The 19411-nt window shown below is 49.3% G+C and overlaps 2 protein-coding genes across 6 annotated transcripts in view; one reads left to right on the top strand and one right to left on the bottom strand.

Moving 5' to 3' along the window:
- The window catches only part of Evc2 (EvC ciliary complex subunit 2), an 83565-nt gene extending 68495 nt beyond the window's left edge, over positions 1 to 15070 (bottom strand). The window contains exons 1-5 of one of the 4 annotated variants that reach the window (XM_031341911.1): positions 14847 to 15070; positions 6209 to 6277; positions 5004 to 5190; positions 3284 to 3393; positions 2158 to 2211 (exon numbers count right to left, since the gene is read on the bottom strand). In XM_031341911.1, the coding sequence (XP_031197771.1) occupies positions 2158 to 2211; positions 3284 to 3393; positions 5004 to 5190; positions 6209 to 6277; positions 14847 to 15026 (600 nt within the window). In that variant the 5' untranslated portion in view covers positions 15027 to 15070. Of the gene's footprint in view, positions 1 to 2157; positions 2212 to 3283; positions 3394 to 5003; positions 5191 to 6208; positions 6278 to 14733; positions 14790 to 14846 lie in introns of those variants that run through there. The other 3 variants (XM_031341912.1, XM_031341913.1, XM_031341914.1) reach the window with 3 other exon arrangements.
- Positions 15071 to 16577: 1507 nt separating this feature from the next.
- The window catches only part of Evc (EvC ciliary complex subunit 1), a 38370-nt gene continuing 35536 nt past the window's right edge, over positions 16578 to 19411 (top strand). For both annotated transcript variants that reach the window (XM_031341909.1, XM_031341908.1), the window contains exon 1: positions 16578 to 16927. In XM_031341909.1, the coding sequence (XP_031197769.1) occupies positions 16769 to 16927 (159 nt within the window). In that variant the 5' untranslated portion in view covers positions 16578 to 16768. The remainder of the gene's footprint in view (positions 16928 to 19411) is intronic.

Raw genomic sequence — 19411 nt, 5'->3', positions numbered from 1 at the left:
TGTGCCACCTGGCAATAAATAAATCTTAAAAAAAAAAAAGAAAAGAAAAAGAATGTTCACAGGCGCTTCTGTGACTCATTGCTGTGAGAGTCCCCTGGGGAGGACCTGAAGGTCCCTGAGGGCTCTTTCTAAACGTCCCCTTGGCTAACTCTGCTGTGTGGCTGTATAAATCACTTTACTCCTTGCTATGACAGAACACCTGACAAAGCAACTTAAGGGAGGAAGGGTTTCTTCCAGGTTACCATCCATCATGGCAGGAAGGCACAGCAGCAGGAGCAAGAGGCAGCTGCTCATATCCCATCCACAGTCAGGAAACAGAGAGAAGTGACACTGCTGCTCAGCCTGCTCCCTCCTTCGTCTAAGCCCCCAGCATATGGAGATGGTGACAGCCACATTCAGGGTTACACCTCTCTAGAGATGCTCTCATAGGCATGTCCAGTGGTGTGTCTTGTAAGTGATCCTAGGTCCTGACAAGCTGATAGTCAAGTCACCTTTCCCTAGTTCAGTCAAAGCCATGAGAATAACTGTTAGATCGTAAATGTAGGGTCTTTGGCAAACTACATGACCTCAGTTCCCTCATCTATGAAATAAAGGTGGCTTAATAATAGAATCTCTCCCCCAAGCCTGTGAGATGACAAGACAGAGCATTTGTGAGCTGCTCAGGAGACCTGAGAAGCTGAGGAAGTGTGGAGTCTCTGTGGAGTTTGGTCACAGCTTGATGGGGTTAAGGAACATCAGGGGAAATGCTGACTTTGGGTGCATCTGAGGGAGATAGCAGGTGAGTCAAAACAGAAAGATATAGCCAGTACATGAATGTGGATAGAAGCCCCCAGACCCTTCTACCTGTGGATGGACTTGGACAACACCCAGACCCACTCCATGTGAGTACATACGGGTACCATCCAGTTGGCTGGACCAGAATGGAACCAATCCAGAGGTAAGATGCATCTGTCTGTTTGTCAGTCTGTCTGTCGGCCTGTCTCCTGATGCAGGGACACATTCCTCTTATCTGATTCATGGAACACAGAATTCAAGATTCTTCTGCCTAAGACTGTAGGCCACACACCAATGAGCACTGGGTTCTCAGGCTTGTGTCCTCAGATGAGTCACACCATCAGCATCCCAGGCCTGAGGTCTTCCAACTTGGACTGTGCTACATGGCTGGCACGCAGGGACTTCTCCATCATGTGAGCCAGTACACACTATGGTGTCACTCTCTTCTTGCTCTCTCTCTCCCTCTCCCTCTCTCTTTCTCTCTCTGTCTCTCTCTCTCCCTCCATCCCTCCTCCCCACTCCTGGAGAAGACTGACTAATCCACAGAGTGAGTCACACCTGTTGGATGCAGGTGAATGAGTATGCGTGCTAAGAAGAGATCCATTGCCAAGCAAAAAGGAAACAGAATTCTAGTGAACTCAGAGGCAGGGAGGCTGCCTATAGACTACAGCATCCTGGTACAATCTGGGAAGACGAGCTGGCCCCAGCAGCTGGGCCTGGACTCCAGCCCCATGGGATGATACCCACATATAAAATAGATGGTGCACCTGAGTTAATTCAATCTAGAAACTTTGTCACATTCATTGCCAAGAGGTTTGTTTCTTGTGGCAGTGTGAATAAGAGATTTCCTCACAGGTCAAGTATTTGAGGTCCCTAGTCAGTGGTACCGTCTGGAGGATGCTATGGAACCCTTAGGAGGTATGGCCTTGATGGAGGAACCATGTCATGGGGTGGGATGAGCTTTGAGAGTTCATAGCCTGCCTCCACTTGCTTTGGGTGTAGGTGAAGATATCATCTTTCAGTTTCCTGGTCCTGCAGTCATGCCTTCTGCCATGATGGACTCTCAACCACTGAGATAACAATAAGTTGAAATAGCTCTTCTTCCTGAACACTACCTCGGCCATAGTGATTTATTGCAGCAGTAGAATCGGATATAATTTCCAAGTTAATTCTAAATCCCATCAGGCTGGCACTCAAACTTAACCACCATAGAAGGTCACCAAGAGAACTAGTCTTAGGACTCATAGAGCCTAAGACCCCTGCCCAGCAGGGATGTGAGGTCCGAGACCAGCACTTCCTCTTAGCTCTGAGGTCAGGCCCCACATCAACACAGCATGAGCCTAGACGGGCATGAGACCAGGATGGATCTGAACATTGCCTTACCATTATCTTTTCTTCCACTGTGATGGTAAAGTGGGCTTTTAGCTGAGTTCTGTTCTGGGAAAGGAGAGAGAAGAAATGCTTCAGTCACATGGAATCTGACCCACAGCAAAGCCACACACCTAAATTCTGTTGTAACAGCCCCTGGCTGCTGGGTAACATGAGGTTTGTCCAACTCCTAAAGCTTCTTCAAGAAACAAGGAGACAAAGACTCCAGCTTCTCTGCTGGAGAGTGTGGCAACCCAAACCTATGTCCTGAGGACCAAGGGGCATAGCTCTCTGTGGAAAACTGGGTTGAGGCAGTGTTGCCAGTCCAAACTCCGGCAAGGTGTTCATCTCTGTGTGACTAGCTGTCTCATTTGCTAAATGGGAGCCACATTGAACTCAAAGGTGGCTGGAAAATGAAACTAATTAATATGGAACGTGGAAGAGAAAGGAGGGGGAGAAATATTTTAACAGAAAGCTGTCCCAGTTAGTAGGTGACATCTATCCAGGGAAGGAAAGAAAGGAAAGGAGACCGAAGGAAAGGAGGGGAGGAAGGAAGGAGGCAGGGAGGGAGGGGGAAGTAGAGAGGGAGAGAGAAAGAAAGAAAGAAAGAAAGAAAGAAAGAAAGAAAGAAAGAAAGAAGGAAGGAAGGAAGGAAGGAGGCAGGGAGGGAGGGAGGAAGTAGAGAGGGAGAGAGAGAGAAAGAAAGAAAGAAAGGAAGAAAGAAAGAAAGAAAGAAAGAAAGAGAGAAAGAGAGAAAGAGAGAAAGAAAGAAGGAAGGAAGGAAGGAGGCAGGGAGGGAGGGGGAAAGAGAGAGAGAGAGAGAGAGAGAGAAAGAAAGAAAGAAAGAAAGAAAGAGAGAGAGAGAGAGAGAAGGAAAGAAGGAAGGAAGGAGGCAGGGAGCGAGGGGGAAGTAGAGAGGGAGAGAGAAAGAAAGAAAGAAAGAAAGGAAGAAAGAAAGAAAGAAAGAAGGAAAGAGAGAGAAAGAAAGACGGGAAGAAAGGAAGGAAGAAAGAAAGGAAGAGAGAAAGAAAGAAAGAAAGAAAGAAAGAAAGAAAGAAAGAAAGAAAGAAAGAAAGAAAGAAAAAGAAAGAAAGAATTATCCAGGGCAGTGGCCGGTCCCAAGCAAGGGTGACAGGGTTACCTGTGAGAGGCTCTGGAAGATGAGCAGGGCAGGAAGATCCAGGCTCACTCCAGTTCCAAGGGCTGTGGGGTCCAGCGAGGCCATGTAGCTGACAGAGTAGCACTCTCCCACTGCTCAGAGACGACAAGCACAGGTCAAGAAGAGGACAGGCCTCCCCACACCAAGCCACACCCCTAAGTAACCTTTGCCCTTGGCCTAGCCACAATCTTGCCCCCTGCAACCGTGTACCTGCCACAGCTGTTCACAAGCCCAGGCCCCCAGCAAGAAGCATCTGGACTTCATACACTCCAGGGGATTCTGGAAGTGACCCAGTGGGGAGAGTAAGTTAGAATTTGCTCGAGGCCTCCCAGCCACAAGCAAACACACTCTGCTGGAAGCAAGGCTGGTCTCTTGGGCCTTTCTCACTCTGTAGCACACGCCTCTGAGCTCTCACAGGATTGCTACACACAGAAAGCAAGACGTTCAGCTCCTGGGGGTGCCAGTCCAGCAGGTGGATGACAGAGCTGAGTGACTATGCCTAACTTAGAGACAGTAAGACCCCTGGGTAGAAAGCAGGGGAGATGCACATGGAGCCTGCGAATCAGTTTGTCTAGAAAAATCAACATGTCTACTTTGCCTTCTCACAAGGACCAAAGCTAAGGCATTGAGAAGGGGAAGGCAGTCATAGCCATCTCCCTAGACTACAGTCCTTACACACAGAGCATCCCAGCACATGACCCCAGAGGGTGCTGAGGTTTAACATAAAGAACCTGTTCCCTTACGTAGTGTGCAAGAGACACTATGACTGAGCTCAGGCAGGTAGGAAGTGAAAACTACTTAGCTCTCAGCCAAGCTAAATTACACTTTTTAAAAAATAAAAATGGGGGAGGGGAGAGGAATCAAAGGATGATGGTAGTAATGGAGCCAGGGAGGCAGGAAACTGGAGTCTGATTGGCCATTGGATTTTAGAGTCAGTTAATGGATGATGACTGTCTCCTAACTTGAAAGCCACCATTGTGCACCAGTTGGGTAAGCTCAGGAACAGATGACCTGGACTGTGTTCTCAGAGAACACAGCCTCCTGGACAAAGCAAAAGCCTGGAATAAATGGGAGAAAACAGCACGGAGCATCAAAAGATGACACAGTGTCCACAAACCCAGGGCACTTCCCACAGCCCAGGTTGGATTATGTTGGTATCTCTCCACATCGCTGTGACCTTGCCATTGCCCAGTGGGTGCAGGCAAGGTGCATGCTCGGTGCAGGCAAGGGGACCAGTGCCCACGTGGAAGAGCAGAATTTAGTTAGTACTTATGGTGAGGCATGGCTAAAGTCAAGAGAATGTCCCTGTGGGAGAGTGGCGGTGAGAGGACGGCTTGGAGTTGGAAATCAAGTAGAACTTACAGGAAAAGTAACCCTAGGACCAACCCTCGTGGAATAGAGATGTGTCTGTTATAAGTAAGACAGAGGGACCATCCAGTACTGTCTGAGGGACAGGGTTAGAACAGGCGTGACCCAACTGGAACAAGAGCCACGAAAGATGCTGCAAAGCAAGGGGTAGGCAGTGAGGCCCACAGCTGGAAAGGGAACTGAAAGCTGAAGGGGGTGGGTCCTGGCTTGCCATGATAGGCTAGCTCTGCTGCGGCCCTCCCTGAGGGAAACACGGGAAACACATTCTAACACATAACCCAGAGTTATGTGTTACCTTGGCATGCCTATGTGTAACCAAGGCATCCGTGGTTACCTTGCAGGAAGCTCTTTCTGAACGTCTGGATTCCGTCCTGAGTCTTGTTTCCAGGCGACTCCTTCACAGTGAGGCCCGTGATCTCATCTAGCACGAGCAGATCTGAAAGGTTGGCTGATGTGGGAGTCCTGGTGTTGTTCACTGACAACTGCACATGCATGGTCTGCGATTCACTCTGCCCAGACACCTAGGACAAGAAGAAAGTGGGTGAGGACAGGCCCCTGCCAACCTGGCTTCCGATGATGACCCATGTGCCTCGAAGAGGATCTCAGACTCTATCAGGCTCCACCTGATGTGAGAGCTGGGGGAGTGGGGGGTGTTGGCCCTCACTTATCAAGCTATAAGCTAGAGATACTTTCAGAGAAATCAGAGCCCTGAGATGCCGTGAACTCATTTCTTCCACCGAGAAATCTCCTGAGTACCAAACCTAGTCAGGATGAGGTCATTGTGGCACCTGGTGTTCCAGAACAGAGGGAATAACAGCTCTACCTGCGTCACTGAAGATGATGCCCTGACTCCACAGCCAGAGCTCTGAGGGTCATTTGCCTTCTAGTGGGTCCCCTCCTCCAGGCTGGTCTTCTCTGCCCAGGTTCAGTCCTATCTATCATATATATGACTTGCTATGTTTGAATCTTGATCCTCTTCACCCCCAAAGGCCTGGGCATTAAAGGTCTGCCCCCTCCCCCAGTTCACAGCAGTTGGGAGATGGTTCAGTGGGTCAATCATTAGATGTACAAGTATGAAGGTCAGAGTTCAGATCCTCAGAATTTATGTAAATGCCAAGAAGAGACCAGATCCCTGGAGCAAGGTGACTAGCTAGACTAGCTGCCCCAGTGAGCTCTGGTTAAAGTAAGAGGTGCTCTCTCAACAGACAAGATGGGGCTTGATTAAGGAAGGCACCTGACATCCTCTTCTGGCCTCTATGTACACACACACACACACACACACACACACACCAAGTACCATACCACTGTTCATCATGTGTGATAAACGTACCACCCTTTCATTCCTGCTCTGACCACTAGGTTTTTAATAACAATGACTTCTAATCAATCAAATTACCCCCAACAAACCTAGTGAGGCCATGCAAGCTCAAGTCTCCTGTTCTCTTCATCGCCCAGACCTACTGCTAGCTAGTTCCTAAATACATGATGACCTTGGAGATTTGGGGGGAAATCCAATTATTTTCTCCCCTGGAAACTTACCAGTGAGCATTTTTGAAATATCACTCCATTCTCAGAGGGACCTTGGGCTTCTCTTGAAATATCGCTGTACTACAATAAAACACAGAAATCCTTAGAAAGTGAGAAAAACTTCATGTTCCACCTGTCTGATGGAAATGTAAGATGAGAAAGTCTTTTAAGGACACCACAGGGATTATTTCTGCTGATCACAGTTTTCAGAAACTTGAAATATTTCATTTAAATAGTGTTAAAGGATCATGAATCAGGGCCTGGGAGGAAGGAGGAGTCCTAACATGAATCACAGTTTATTCTGGTCTGGGCCCGATGCAGCCAGTTATCAGACTGGGAGATAAAGCCCAGGATATGGAGTCCAGAGAGCTGTGTTCTAGGTATAACATTTATTTACTGTGTGTCATTGGACAAGTCGTTCAGCCTGAGTGAACCTCAAATCCCTCTCTGAAAGGTGACCATCTCGAAACTTCCAGGAAGCCTGCTTAGCCAAATTGAGGAGTGAAATCTGGTTCCAGGTGAGTCCAGTTGAACTTGTGTACTTCACTGGGCCCCAAAAGGTCCCAACTCTTCCCAGCATGTGGCTTGTGGTGGTGAAGGAGGGGAGGGGAGAAGGGGGGAGGAGGGGAGGAAGAGGAGGGGAAAGAGGAGGAAGAGGAGGAGAAGGAGGAAGAGGAGGAGGAGGAAGAGGAGGAGGAGGAGGAGGAGGAAAGAGGAAGAGGAGTAATCCTGGATGGATCTCCTCAGTGCCAGGTCCTGTGCCACACATACCAAGTAATGATTTAAGGAAACCTCATATCAGCCCTCTCTTCCATCCACACTGGGTAACTGGGTAACGAGACCAGGGTAACTAGGAGCTCAGACTCTTCTGGTCCTTTGTGCCAGGTAATGATCCTGCTTGTGCTTTACTCATCCCCTTGGCTGACCAGTTGTTCTGCACTAGAACAAGAGGGTATGTACCAGAACCGAGTGGACCCAAGGCAAGGTCTAGTTCTGGTAGCTACCAGCAGGTGAGTGTCAGAGTCCATCTATGCTACTGTAACAAAACACCTGTGTCTAGGTGACTTATCAAGAAGGAGCCAGTGCAAGATGCTACAAGGAATCCCTGAAAGCTCTGATGTAGCTTTGGGCTGGGTGACAGGTATGGACTTGGCTGTAAATGGGCTCAGAGATGAGATGGAAAGAATGCTGGGATGAAGTCTTCTTTGGGATGACTTAAGAGATCCCAGTCAAACACTGGGGTGCAACACAAATTCTTTGTCACTTTAGAACACCAGTGGCCTTTCTTCTCGTTCACATTACTTTGTTCCTTTCTGTCTAGGACTTCATCAGGACAACCTTCCTAACCCAAGCATTCACTCTACATGGCACTGAAGTTCCCTGGGGGTTAGAGGGAGAAGCCAGTCTGTGCCAAGGATTCTACTGAAATGGCTGATCCATCTGCAGGTCCCTGATTGGGGAGAGTTGGGATATTGCAAGTCCAGATTCAAATGATCTGGGGCAATCATTAGCATCCTTAATAGCTAACTCATTCCCCTATCTCTATCAGATCTAACATCCTATGATGACCATATCAACCCCCAAACTAAGAATGTCATTAGACAACATGTGAGACCCCCTCTTTGCTATAACCTGTCAGCCAGATGTTCCCACTGTTCTGTTCTTCCCAGAAAGCCCACTGTTAAGTCATAAAGCTCCTTCTATATCAGAACATGGTACTTGGGGCAACCTGAAACCAAACCCATCCACGCTGCCCACTTACTCAGAATAGCAGAGCCTCACCAGAAAACTCTCCTCTGCATTCCACACGGGACTCTACCCATCCAGCAGTTCCCCAAACACATTCCTGGCACCTGTGGACAGTGTCTGCCACATCTGCCCCCATTCATGCTTCCCGCTTTTGTGTGGATCCACAACCCCCACTGCTATACCAAATACCCACCAACACCACGACTTACATCTCTTCCTCCAACTGAGAAAATGCAAGGCCCTCCAGAATGGGGACTGATCTTGGCGTGTCATATTCTCATGACAGAGCCTTGCTTTGGAGGGCCCACTTGAGCATCCTTAATGAATGGCTGACTTGAACAACCAGTTCCCACACCAACTCCACACTTTCTTCTTACCACCCACTGGTGCCACGGGGTCTTTGCACAGAAGGACTGAGCTTATTGGACTTGTCCCAGCCACCTGCAGTCACAAGGACCCTTAAGTACACTTTGCATTTCACATTTAAATAGCCACTGGGAGCTAGCTGTCAATGCGCCCAGGTAGCTGAGCAACAGGAAGGAACTGATGCCCATTTAGCCCTGAGCCTTTATATTGAGGTCCACAAAGCACTTCCTTACGGGACTAAGCCTCTGTGAGCAAAAGCCTAGGGTAGCAGGTCTATGGAGCATGGTCCTTGCAGCTGCACATATCATAACCACAGCCTCCCTAACAACAGAAAGGGCAGATCGCACCTGTGTCATGCTTTAAAGACATTGTCCAGAGTTAAACTGGACAATGTACACAGAGCCGTTAGCACAGGAGTGTGCATACAGTGACCAGGGGAGTGAGTGGTCTCTTCCTGTCCCCAGAACTGCTGTGCCATCACCATCACTGTCTCTGCAACACTTTCCATTGGGAACTATAAAAATCACCCCCCATGCAACCAAAGAATGTCAGACTGAGGGTTAGTACTAGAAGTAAAGGTATTGAGACTTGGTGATTGCCAGGACCTAGGCAAGATCTAGGTGTAAAAGACACACAGCAGATGTCTGAGGTTAGCTGCTCTGAGAAACCACCAAATACGTCCTCGGGGCACTTAAGAAAAGTACAAGAAAGACAATCATATGCAACACATTATATAAACATCATTGTTTATATTATGTAATTTAAATGTACTTTATTCCCTGGATACAATACACTGCTTGTATAACTTCGCTATATAAACAGAATACTAGAAAGTAGTAAGAGGGGCTTGCTGAGAACACCTTGATGGAAAGCAAGAAGGGGGAAGGGTTTGTCTGGCTTACAATGTACTCCAGGTTACAATGTATCACTTCAGAGAAGTCAAGGCAGGACCCCAAGCAGCTATTTACTTCACATCACAATCAGGAGGATAGAGAACTGAATTCACCCAGGCCACCTGCTGCTGCTGCTCAGGCAGCTCCTTCCACTCTGACTCAGCTCAAGGCCCAGCCCACAGGCTAGTGATGCCCACATTCACAGAGCATCCTCCCACCACAACAACCAAGACAATCCCCCTCAGATGTCCCAAAGGCCACCCTGATGTAGAGAGATCCACTTCCTTCTCAGGTGACTCCAAGTTGTGATAAGTTGGTAGTTAAAACTAGCCAGCACATGTGGGGAGAGGGATAAAGGGTGACAGAGGGACAGAGGAATGAGTTTTGCTTTCTGTTTGGTTGGGTTTTTGTTTGTTTGTTTGTTTTTGTTTTTGTTTTTTGTTTTGTTTTTGTTTTTTTGAGACAGGAGCTCACGTAGCCCAGGCTGACCTGGAATTCACTCTAAACTGAGGATGAAAAAATCCTGATCCTCCTAATCTGATCTCCCAAGTGCTAGGATAGCAGGTGTGCACATACCCATGAGAGTCGAAGCTCTTGATCGCTGTGGGTAGGTTTCTGTGACTCGGGGACCACCTGGAGAAGGGGTGGAGGGGCTATGAGAATCTCAAGTAGAGGAGACATCAAGCAAAGGAGCAGCACGCACAAAGGCCCCAAGATGGGAAGATACCTAGAATCTTCAAGGAACTACACAGAGGCCAAGTGCACCAACAGAGAAACTTCGAACGTACACAAGAGATGAGGGAGTATGCTAAGGATTAATCCGGAGACTTTCAGGTCACACTGGGGATTTGGTTTCTTCTAGGAGCATTGACAAACTTCCACAAGATGAATCAAGAGGAGTCTCTTCTAAATGGGATAGGACGGTCAGCAAAGACAGGGGTAGGGAGGTCCATGTAAGATATAGATGCTAATGAGGTCAAAGACATCATTATAAAGAGTTAAAGCTGTTAGCATGTTTGGAAACAGAGAATCTGCCAGTGGAGGGAATGTGGGACATAAAAAGAGACAGCCAAGGCCAAGGCCAACGTAAGGACCAAAGGCAGGCAGTGTGGCCCGAAAAGATGGAGTATGTGAGTTTAGGCCTGGGAGGGGATATTTGACAGACAGGTCCACCCAGCAGGTCAGTGAATACTCTGCTGAGAAATAGAATTTGGACTTGTCAGGGGCTAGATGGCCAAGGTCATACCAACCCACAGAGGAAAGAGCTGAGCACTGAGTCCTGGAAGACTCCAGGCACTCAAGAAAAAACGGGAGCTAAAATGCTCCAGAGACCCCTATTCTTCTCCACAGGACTCAAGAAGCATTTGAGGATGGTTTCCCTTCACACAGAGACAAAACAATCTGAAACTACAATAAGATGCCATGTAACAACCAGAACAGCAAAGATACAGTGTAAAAAAGCAAAAACACAGTGTAGTAGCAACAACAACAAAGATGTTGTGTACTTGGCTAGTTTTATGTCAATTTGACACAAGCTAGAGTCATCAGATAGGAGGGAGTCTCAATTTAAAAGATGCTTCCTTATATAAGACCCAGCTATAGGAAAGGTGGTTGGTACCACGCTGGGCTGGTGGTTTTGAGCTCTATAAGAAATTAGACCAAGCAAAGCAATGTTGAGCAAGCCAATAAGAAGCATGCTTCCATGGCCTCTGCATCAGCTCCTGCCTCCAAGTTCCACCCCTATTTGAAAACTATGAATATGAGGAGCAGGTCTCCTTCCGAGACACATACTTAGCTTTCAAAGAGGAGCTGGCTTATTTCATCCCCAAACCCTAGGGATAGCAAAGAAACAGTGGCTCCCAAACTTCTTGTCTTCATGATTCTTTGCACACCACTGGAAAGGACTGAAAATTTTGGTTTATATGGAATCCATTTGTCAGTATTTACTCCATTTCTCCTGCACTACAGAAAGACTGTATTTAAAAGAGAGCAGAATAAGCTGGGCAGTGGTGGCGCACGCCTTTAATCCCAGCACTTGGGAGGCAGAGGCAAGTGGATTTCTGAGTTCCAGGCCAGCCTGGTCTACAGAGTGAGTTCCAGGACAGCCAGGGCTACACAGAGAAACCATGTCTCGAAAAACCACGGGAGAGAGAGAGAGAGAGAGAGAGAGAGAGAGAGAGAGAGAGAGAGAGAGAGAGAGAGCGCAGAATAGCCAAGTATCCATTTTTTAAATAGAAATAAGAATCCTATAGTCATATAAATAGGAGATTTTTTTGAAAATCACTAGCACTCCCAAAGTAAAAGAAAAAGTCACAATGACATCACTTTAAACTTTTGCAAAGTCACCTGTGTCTGAATTAATAGATGTATCTGGATTCTTAAATCTGCCTCTGTGTGAACTCTCCCATGTCATGTTACTTTTGAGAAAATGAGTGGAAAACCCTAACTCCGTGGACCCATGGAAAGGTTCAAGAACCCCAGGTTCCTGGAGCCCACTCATAGAACCACTAGAGTATCAACCTGACCTCTGTGGGTATCTGGGGAAGAAATAAAAGAGATACCTGGCCAGTAGATCACATCCACCCAGGACGCGTCCAGATAGCCCATGCCAAAAGGGCTGATCAAGAATGCCTGGGTGCCCTTGGGCCAAAAACAAACAAGTCAATGAGACCTGGATCATACCCACCAGAATCCTTCTCACGGGGCCCTTTCTATTTGTCCTCCCAAATGTCTGCATTCTGTAGCCTTTCCATCTGTCTCTCTCTTCTTTGAACAGCCCTGAAAATTCCTTCATTCCACTTGTGGTGGTTTGAATTAAATGGCCCCCATAGACTCAGGGAGTGGCACTGATAGGTGTGTCCTTGTTGGAGTAAGCAAGTCACTGGGGGTAGGCTGTGGGGTTTCGGATGTTCAAGCCAGGCCAAGTAGCACTCTCTTTTCCTCCTGCCTACCTAATCCAGATATAAAACTCTCAGCTCTCTCTCCAGTACCATGTCTGCCTGCATGCGGCTATGCTTCCCACTATGATGGTAGTGGATTAAACTCTGAACTGTACATGTGTCCCTTATAAGAGTTGCCATGGTCACGGTGTCTCTTTACAGCAGTAAAACCCTAACTAACTCTCATGGTGCTTACTTAATGAGCAGGCAATTGGGAATTTATCTCTCCAACCCCACCTACAGAACATGACTCTTAAGTCTACAGATTGAGGGGAGGAAGCAGAGAGAGGGACTAGTGAAAGCTTGAACAACCATAGATGGAGCATCAGATAAGCTACCTTCGGTAGTGTGTTCAGAGAGGGTCTTTCCATCCCTGTTCAGAACTCAGGCCCTAGGGCCTGTGACTAGACCCATGCGTCACAGAGATAAGTGGTCAAAGCAGGAATATCGAGGGCCCAGCTCACAGAAGGGCTGTCTATACCAGCCCAGATTGGTGAAGATGCATGGACTCTATGAACAGGGCTCAAGCAACACAATCAGTTGGAGCACCAAGACCCCCTGGACACTGGTGCTCAGTGCAGGCTCCAACAAGGACAGAGTGACTCGTGACAGTCAAGTGCTCTGGTTCTGGATGGCCTTGAGGACTTCTCAAAACATACTGTGCCTTCTTTAAAACAGTTACACTCCTCCAGAATCCACACCTGATCCTGACAGGATCAAGTGTCTACCAGAACATTGTATTTCCCAAAGGGGGAGGATGTTCAAAAAATCTGAACTAGAGACTTGGGCTCTGGATGTGGGGGCCCCAGCAAGAGCATAGGCCAGGGTCAGAACAGCTTCCAAGGACTTTGATTTTGCCCTCTGCAAAGGGGCCACTCTTCTCCCACCTCTCCAGGAGGAGTAAGGGAAAGGACTCCACTGGGCTGAAAGCACAATCCATGGATTATACAGTGACAACCTAAGACATCAAGTGACAGAAAAGAAACAGAATCGCCCTTAAAGCACTAAGTCTTTGCAGCAAGAGTGGCCCTGTGATACTCCTTGGGTGTACAGGTAGTGAGTGGGAAGGCGATGCTAGAGTCAATGGTAACAGGCCACACCACTAGCCAGGGCCTTCCTGGGAACAGAAGCTGGACTTGCTCCCAGGGCCATGGTTACAGGAAGCAGAGAAGTGGTGAGTGCAGATGTGATCTTCAGAATCATTAAGAGATGCCGTGGTTCATTTCTGCTGTTGTGATAGAACACCCTGACAAAAAGCAGCTTACCAGAGAATGGGGTTTATTTTTGCTTGCAGTGTCAAGTTAGAATCCATTCTTGCCTAGAAGCCAATAGGCAAGAGCTTAAAGAAGTTGGTCACATCATGGCCACAGTCAAGAGCAGAGCGCAATAAATGCATGGAGGCCTAGTACTCAGCTTGCTTTCTCTACTCTTACAGAGGTCAAAGCCCCTTGCCCAGAAAACAGCACTGCCCACAGTGGGCTGGGTCTTCCATATCAAGATAACCCTCCGCCTCCACCCCAGGCACTGTCCACAGGCCCATGTTGTTGGTATTCTATCTAGACTCTATCCCCACAGATACCTGGCAACAGTCAAGTATGCTCCACCCCACAATTACCTGGCAACAGACAGGTAGGCCTGGCCCTATAAAAGGGACTGCTGGCCCCCTCCTCTCTTACGCTCTTGTCTCTTGCCCCCTTGCTCCCCTTCTCTCCCCATTCCCTTTCCCCCTCTCTCCACGTGGTCATGGCAGGCCTCCACTTCTCTACTCTCTCCTCTCTGCCTCTCTCTGCCTTTCTCTGCCTCTACTACCCTCCTAACTCCCCTCCCTATGTCCTGAATAAACTCTATTGTACACTCTACCATCGTGTGTGTGTGGCTAGTCCCTCTTGGGGAAGGGATGCCTTGGCATGAGCCCGCTGAGGCACCCCCTTCCCCCACACCCCGTCAAAACATATCTTAATAGCTCTTTCTCTTTTTATGATCACCACACACACGTGGTATAAGCAATCCCTCACTGAGACAGCTTTCCCGGGTCATTCTAGGTAGGGTCCCACTGACAGGTAAAGCTGACCAGCAGAAGATAAGATACAAATTAAGAGTGGTGGGTGGAGACCCAGTGGAAAGGTAGCCAAGAACCAGAGGTAAGTGATGGCTGAGCCAAAGAGGTGGCAGAGCGCAGGAAGAAGAGTGTATAAGCCGATCCTGAGAAGAAGGCAGGAGGGTTTTAAACTAACTTGGAGAGAGGGGCTTATGGGATAATAGGGACCCTGTGCTTTTCCAGTGCTAGAACCACAAACGGGGCCAGTAGCCTAGTCCACCCAGGAGACTGGAGGCAGGTATGAACCCACATAGTCCTCCCAACTCTGTCATCACATTACCACCCCTATATACATTAACTAACCTAAAGCACAGTGACTTTAGATGACTTGGGTTCCAGTGGCCTGAGAAAGGAAGACATAGAGAAAAGCGATTTGCACTCAAGACATGGAACTCCTAGGGTGCAGATCTGGATTCAATCCCACGCAAGCCTGTGGCTACCAAGCCTGAGGTTTCACCGGTTCTGGAATTCCGTGGAACACGCAGAACGCACCTAGCAGCAGCACCAAGCACGAAGTTCAGCCTCTCCCTCCACTTGATCTTGTGCCTCACAGGGCAGGACTCTTTCAGAGGATGGAGACAGACACAGGCGCGGGCTCTCCTTACCTGCGAGCTTGCCCGAGGTCCTGCTGGGCCGGGCCGGGATGGCGACCCTGGGCCCTGGGCAGGGAAGGAGGGTGGAAGCGCATGCGGACCCGCTCCTAGTACCAGGACCGCGGCCAGGATATTCCCGGCCAGCACCCACGTGGCTCGTCCCCCAGCGCCCGTGGGACCCGTCACCCCCATCTGGTGGCCACAGACCCCACACAGGCCCCGCAGAGTCGCGGAGCTTCCGGACCCCGGGACCGCCCCGCCGCGGAGCATGCTCAGTGCGAACCGCCTGGAAAGTTTTCTGGAACACTGGCATCTGGAGTTTGGAGGCCTGCGAGCAGCGTAGGAGGGAGCGCGCAGCTCCTTCGCTTGCTGTGCTTCACCCCAAATCACCGCCGCTACTCTCCTTCCCCGAGGGTGACAAGGGCCTCTACTAGTGTCCACTGGTCTCTAGATCTCAGCTCAGTCTTAGTACTAGGAATTCCCTGAGACACTGACTCTCCTCAGACCACCTAGCAAGGTTAGAAACCTGAGAGGCATTAGGAAGGTCACACACAGGGAGCAGAGGGAAGTCTCAGCAGAGCACTCCCTTTCTGAATCCAGGCTGGGGATCTTCCTGGACCTGGCTAGCCTCCCCATCAACAGTGAAACCATCACTTGGCTGAGGCAGAAAGCCCCGAGGGGTTAAGGGCTCTCCGGAGTGCCCAGAGGGAGGGGATGGGGAGGTAGTCTACCTTCTGGGCTCTAGAGGTGTCCCTTACCCAGGGACAGGGTCTTCTGTGAACTGTCCTGATGGGCAGCTGCCAGGGAGCCTTGTATCAGCCTTTCCACACCTCCAATCACACACACACACACACACACACACACACACACACACACACACCTCTTTCTTGGCCTGACCTGAATAAAGCCATGAGTTTGCAGCCCTTAGTGTCCCTAACCGAGCCTCTCACTAAGTACTGCACCCTTGAGAACTGCCAGGCATCCTGGAGCAGTGTTTAAGGACAGTATTAACAAGTGACTTTAGAGGGCAAAACATAACCAGCGTTTGTTTTTAATGGATCCGTTTTTGTTTTTGTTTTTGTTTTTTCCTTTGAGATGAGCCAGGTGATCTGCCTCTGCCTCCTGAATAGCTTGAGTGGATCGGGAGATATCAGCCATATGCGGCTGCCTGACCTTGTATGTTTTTCAAGCTCAGGTCTGAGCATCCAACCGACTCTTCAGCATGAGGCTTTTACCAGGAAGATGTTCCAGTTCCCAGAGATGCCCGGGGGAAACAGGAAGATCTTCTTAACAGATGTGTGACCTGAAGCCACAGGTGTGAGCAGACAGACATGTCCAACTTCTTCTGAGCTGTCAGATCTTGAATAAGGCACCACCCCTGACTGAAGAGAGTGAAGTGCTGGCTCCCATCCTGGAACCGTAACAACAAAATAAAGAGACGTCTTGAGGGGCCCGAATGTGACATTCGCTCCACACATTCTCTTAGAGAAGAAACTTTCTCGGGGAGAAAACAGGATTAAAAGAAGTGCTCAATCAGTCCAGTGCACAGCATCCCCTAGGGAAGACCAACTTGCCCCAAGAGCAGCGCGGGAAACGGACTGGACAGGCTACAGCAACCTTGCCGTGCTGCTGGAGTTAATCTGGCCACCAGCTCAGGACTCGGAGCAGCCTGGACACTCAGTGACCAGAGAGGAGTATTTTGCTCCGGAGACTGGGAGGAGGGGTGCTCCTTTGCTTTGGCATTTGGGGTCTTCCAGCTGGAAGGCGCGCCTCGGCTGCGCATGCTCAGTGCACTGTAGGGATGGCCCGGAAAGGTTGAAAGTTTGGGGCGGCGGGTCCAAGCTCCTCCCCCGGCTCGGCCGCAGCGGGAAAGGGTACAGAGGCACTGGGCTGGCTGGCGGCGGGATGCCGTGGGTTACCAGCCCGAGCCCCCCATGACCTGCACAAGAGATGCGCGGCTGCAGCTGGGCCGGGAAGCTCTGCAGGCGGCTCCTTCGCTGCTGGTTCCCGCGGTGCTGCTGGGCGCCTTACTCGGCCTAGGCCTTGGCCTGTGGCTCGGCTGTCGCAGGAGCCGCTTGCGCGCGCGGCTCCAGGTGGGTCCCAGAGCGGCCGGGAGGATCGAGCGCCCTCCTCCTTCCGTGGGGTCCTGGGCTGCATTTCCTGAACCCCAGCTTTGCGTCTCCTGATTGCAACTGCGCGCAACCTCCTGCTCCAGGAGAATCAGGGCTTTCTGAGGAAGGGGGATGGAGTGAGTGGCCGGAGGGCACTGGCCTGGGGTCCACAGAAAGATAGTGGCCCCAAAGCCCTTCTAGGCCACAGTGCCCTCTGGTGTAGTTAGACGATTGGACATGATCTCAGCAGATGTGCCCAGCTCAGTGTAGGGACAGAGAAGAATTAGTCTGTGGACCAGAATGCCCACTCCCTCTTTCTTGCTTTGGAGCTGCCAGACATCCCTTGGGAGTGGGCTAAAGACTTTCTGTCATGGGTAACTGGCCCCGGGGCCTTGAATGCCACATAGATGAGCAGGAAAGACATTTCCAGTTAGCATTTGGGTAGAAACCAACCAGGTGGGTAAGGTGGTGGAGTAGAAAGAGGCTAGAGTTTCTTGAGAGGTGTCTGTTCCACGAACTGAGGCTCTGAACTCTCCAAACAGCTTTTGAATCAACTCCATGTGTGGCCTCATTTTGCAAATGAGGAAAGTGAAGCAAAGGATATGCAAAGCATATGCGAGGGTGGGGGGCGGGGAGGGGGTTAAGTAATGCTCTAACTGGCAACTATGTAGATGAGGATGACATGGGACGTTCAGGGAGACTCCTGGCACAGAGGAGCAGACATCTGATCAGTTGTGGAAAGACCCATTGGGCACTCTGGGTTCTGGCAGCTCTGGCTTCTTCCAGATTTCCTTTGTTGTGCAGGCGAATTGACTTTCTCCAGCTAGAAGCGTGTTTGGTTGAGGATTATTTTTCTTGCTCTCTCATTTCTTTCAAGAACTCACACATGTCTAAATTGATTTGGCCTATCCTTCTTTCCGTTATCAAGTCTCTTGCTGTATAACCCTTTGTGCTAGTCAGCTACCATTGTGAGCAGTCCTGAACTCTTGGATGGAGTGTGTGTGTGTGTGTGCATGTGTGTGCGTGTGTACGCCCGAGTGCGTGTGCGCATCTCATGCAAGCGCTGGGAAGCTTTCTTCAGTTTTATTCTTATGATTCTATTTTCTAAGTTTTCATTTTCAGGACTTCTTTTCTATTCCCCAAGTCCTTCGTTTTGATCCTAAACTGATTATGTGTGAGTAGACTCTCTTCTCTCTGAGGCATCTGTAATTGGCTGTTGTCCTGTGTTTCCTCAGCCTCTACAGTTTGTTTGGGGTTTTTCCCTTCTTGTTAGAGTCTGTCCTTAAATCACTTGTGACCCTTAGCCTCTTGACCATTTCTAAGTGTGGAAGTAGAAGCTGCTTCTGACTCTGGGCATATTAGTCCCTAACACAGCCAGCAATTGCCAAACCAAGCATCCTGGAATTTTGGCTTATATCATCTGTCCTTTCTGTCCAGAGACCCACCCTGGTCCAGGCACATGGCTTCCTGAACATCTGACACTGCCAGGCCTGTAGCTGCATCAGGCTCTTTGCAATTGCTCTCACACCCTTCTCCTGGGACCTCAGAGGCTTGCTTCCTCCTTTAAGTTTCTTCTCAAATAAACTTTGTCTAAGAGGCTTCTCTTCAGGGTCTGGAACAAGGCTGGGTACCCTGTGGATGCTGAACCATAGCCCTGACTAATTCACCAAGGCAAAAATGCAGTAATGCAGTATTCTCTCTCTCTCTCTCTCTCTCTCTCTCTCTCTCTCTCTCTCTCTCTCTCTCTCTCTCTCTCTCTCTCTCTCTCTCTCTCTTTTCCCCTCCTCTGTCCCTCCCTCCCTCCCTCTGTATCTCCCTGGCTCTGTCTCTCTCTCCTCTGTCTCTGTGTGTGTCTGTCTGTCATTGTCTCTCTTCTGTCTCTCTCTATGTGTCTCAGAGGGCATGTTTTTTGAGCATGCACCTATGACCCAGCATGCTTGTGGCGATCAGAAGGCATTCCCCTCAATCCCCTCCCACTATGTGCATTGAGAAGACAGTCCTTAGGTCATAAACCTTGGTGGCAGCTGTCTTTACACAGAACCATCCTGCTGGCTCCTATGTGGGTGTGTGTGCATACAAGTTCATGTGTGTGTAAGTGCATGTATGCATAGAGATGTCTGTTTGCATGTGTGTGCTTATGTCAAGGGCAGAGGTCAACCTTGGTGTCATTCCTTAGACACTGCTCACCCTTTGGAGACAGAGTCTTTCACTGGCTTAGGCAAGTAAGCTAGGGTGTCTGTCCACCTGTGTCCTCCTCCCCTGCCCTGGGTTGAGAGTACACACACATACATACCTGGCTTTTTAGACATGGGTTCCAGGAGTTCAACTGAGTTCTCATGCATCCATGGCAAGCACTTTCTAAGTGAGCCAACCTCCCTAACAGAATTGTACCTGCTGCTTATTCTCCTTATCCATTATAGCTATGTCCCTCAAACTTGTTTAGTGCTCAGACCAAGTGAACACTAA

The sequence above is a fragment of the Mastomys coucha genome, unplaced genomic scaffold (genome assembly GCF_008632895.1).
Source record: "Mastomys coucha isolate ucsf_1 unplaced genomic scaffold, UCSF_Mcou_1 pScaffold22, whole genome shotgun sequence".
NCBI classification, from domain to species: domain Eukaryota; kingdom Metazoa; phylum Chordata; class Mammalia; order Rodentia; family Muridae; genus Mastomys; species Mastomys coucha.
Note: the sequence above shows the minus strand (reverse complement) of the source record. Positions and strands in the feature narration are given on the sequence as shown.